Source organism: Nicotiana sylvestris, chromosome 12, assembly GCF_000393655.2.
Source record: "Nicotiana sylvestris chromosome 12, ASM39365v2, whole genome shotgun sequence".
NCBI lineage: Eukaryota > Viridiplantae > Streptophyta > Magnoliopsida > Solanales > Solanaceae > Nicotiana > Nicotiana sylvestris.
The window spans coordinates 86,450,202-86,452,936 of NC_091068.1; the positions used below are offsets into that span (position 1 = coordinate 86,450,202).

At 40.9% G+C, this 2,735-nt stretch overlaps 1 protein-coding gene across 1 annotated transcript; it reads left to right on the top strand.

Moving 5' to 3' along the window:
* Nucleotides 1-345: 345 nt before the first annotated feature.
* LOC138883320 (uncharacterized) lies at nucleotides 346-1,294 on the top strand. The gene is made up of 3 exons (XM_070164001.1): nucleotides 346-655; nucleotides 760-870; nucleotides 954-1,294. The coding sequence occupies exons 1-3, from the start codon at nucleotides 346-348 to the stop codon at nucleotides 1,292-1,294; spliced, it is 762 nt and encodes a 253-aa protein (XP_070020102.1).
* Nucleotides 1,295-2,735: the final 1,441 nt, after the last annotated feature.

Sequence of the window (2,735 nt, forward strand, 5' to 3'; positions counted from 1 at the left end):
GAGGTGGAGTACGGTAGTTCTATTGTATAAGAACAAAGGTTATATCCAAAGTTGTAACAATTATAGGGGTATCAAATACTGAGTCATACCATGAAAGTGTGGGAGAGGGTGGTTGAAGCGAGGGTGAGGATGATCATGTCTGTATCCGACAACCAGTTCGGGTTCATGCTGGGTCGTTCTACTATAGAAGCTATACACCTTGTTAGGAGGTTGGTGGAACTGTAAAGAGAGAGGAAGAAGGATCTGCACATGGTCTTTATTGACCTAGAGAAAGCATATTACAAGGTTCCTAGAGAAGTTCTCTGGAGATGCTTGGAGGCATAAGGCGTGTCGATTTCCTATATTATGGAGATTAAGGACATGTATGATGGGGCTAAGACCTGGGTTAGGATAGTAGCAGGCGATTCTAAGCATTTCCCTGTTGAAATAGGGTTACACCAAGTTTCTGTGCTCAGCTCGTTCTTATTCGCCCTGGTGATGGACGCGTTAACACACCATATTCAAAAGGAGGTGCCATGGTGCATGCTATTCACCGATGACATAGTTCTGATTGATGAGTTGCTAGCCGGTGTTAATGAGAGGTTGGAGGTTTGGAGACAGGCTCTTGAGTCTAAGGGTTTCAAGCTAAGAAGGACGAAGATGAAATACCTGGAGTGTAAGTTCAGCGCTGAGCCGGGGAAAGTGGGCGTGGATGTAAGACTTGAATCATAGGTCATCCCAAGTAAAGGTAGTTTCAAGTACCTTGGGTCGGTTATTCAGGGGGAGGGGATATCGATGAGGTTGTCACACACAGTATTGGAGTAGGATGGATGAAGTCAAGGTTAGCATCTGGAGTCCTGTGTGACAAGAGAATGCCACCAATACTCAAAGGTAAGTTCTATAGAGCAGTGGTTAGACCGGCCATGATGTATGGGGCTGAATGTTGGCCTGTTAAAAACTCACATATCCATAAGATGAAAGTAGCAGAATGAGGATTCTGAGGTGGATGTGGGGGTACACTAGGATGGATAAGATTAGGAATGATGATATTCGAGAGAAGGTGCACGTGGCTCCCATTGATGACAAGATGCGGGAAGCCAGGCTCAGATGGTTCGGGCATGTACAAAGGAGAATCCCAGATACTCCGATAAAAAGGTGTGAGAGGCTGATTGTGGAGGGCACGAGAAGCGGTAGAGGGAGGCCTAAGAAGTATTGGAGAGAGGTGATCAGGCAGGACATGGTGAGACTTCAGATTTCTGAGGATATGACACTTGATAGGAAGATGTGGAGGTCGAGTATTAGGGTTGTAGGTTAGGAGGTAGTTAAGTCTTGCCTTACTTCATACCATTGTGAGACTAGTCTGGTAGGATTTTTGTCTAAGATAGCTAGTGGCAATATTGTATCTTACTATTTCGCTTTTTGGTGTCGGACCTATTTACTAGCTATTGCTTTTGCTTTGTATCTTTCTTCTGGATTCCATGTTGTTCCTATTTTTCCTATGATTTTTGGGTGATACTGATATTGTCTCCTTTTGTCTTTGTCCTTTTATTTTCTTGAGCCAAGGGTCTTCCGAAAATATCCTCTCTACTCCTCCGGGATAGGGGTAAGGTCTGCGTACATATTATTGTTGTTGTTGTTGTTGTTGTTGTATGATTACAGTTGAATGATGATATTTTCAATATTCTTGATATACTACACATTAGTATTCCATGATTAACGTAGTATACAAAATTATAGGATTATCGATTTAACTGGAAAGAATAAAAAATGTGAAAAATAATAAAAAGAATTATTTTAAAAAAGTGTAAAATTACTTTAAAAATTGCAAAATATAAAAATTATCTACAAATATTTAATAAAAAATCAAAAGAATCAAAAAGAGCAACATGGTAAATATCGATAATCATAATTGATTAGTATCCCAAAATAAATTTTAAGACTCGGTTAGTTATCTGTAACGATTCGGCCGGTGGTTTTGAGAATTTAAGCTCTGTTCAGCGACATAAGGTCTGGAACAACTTTATAATATGAGTATCTACTTGCGTACATGGTTGAATTCAGTTAACGGATAATTCAGAGTCAAATTGGAAGAAGGAATCTAGTTTTGGGAGCTTAAGCGGTGAGAATTTGAGCGAAATTGGACTTTTGAGTAAACGGACCCAGAATAAATTTTTGATGATTCCAACAGCTTTGTATGGTGATTTTGGACTTAGGCGCACGTCCAAATTCAGATTTGGAGGTCCGTAGGGTAAATTGAGGCATTTCGGTGAAAGTTGAAAAAGTTGAAGTTTGGAAAATGGAGAAGTTTGACCCATTGTTGAATTTTGCGATATCAGGGTCGGAATGCAATTCTGAGAGTTGGAACAGCTCCGTTATGTCATTTTAGACTTGTCTGCAAAACTTGGCGTCATTCCGGATTGATTTGATAGGTTTCGGCACGAGTTTAGAAATTTGAAGATTTGAAAATTCATAAGTTCGATTTATGGTTTGATTCGTTGTTTCGGAATTGTTTAATGTGATTCGTAACCTCGAGCGAGTCTGTGTTAGGTTATGTGACTTGTTTATGTGTTTAGACGGGGTCCGGGGGCCTTGGGGGTGTTCCGGGTGGGCTACAGGTCATTTTTCCCATTTTTGGAACTGCTGTTTTCTGCTTCTGGTATCCTCCTTCACGATCGCGAACAGCCTTTCACGTTCGCGATGCCTTGTTGCTGACAACCTCGAAATCCTTCTTCGCGTTCGTGTCCAACACTTCGCAT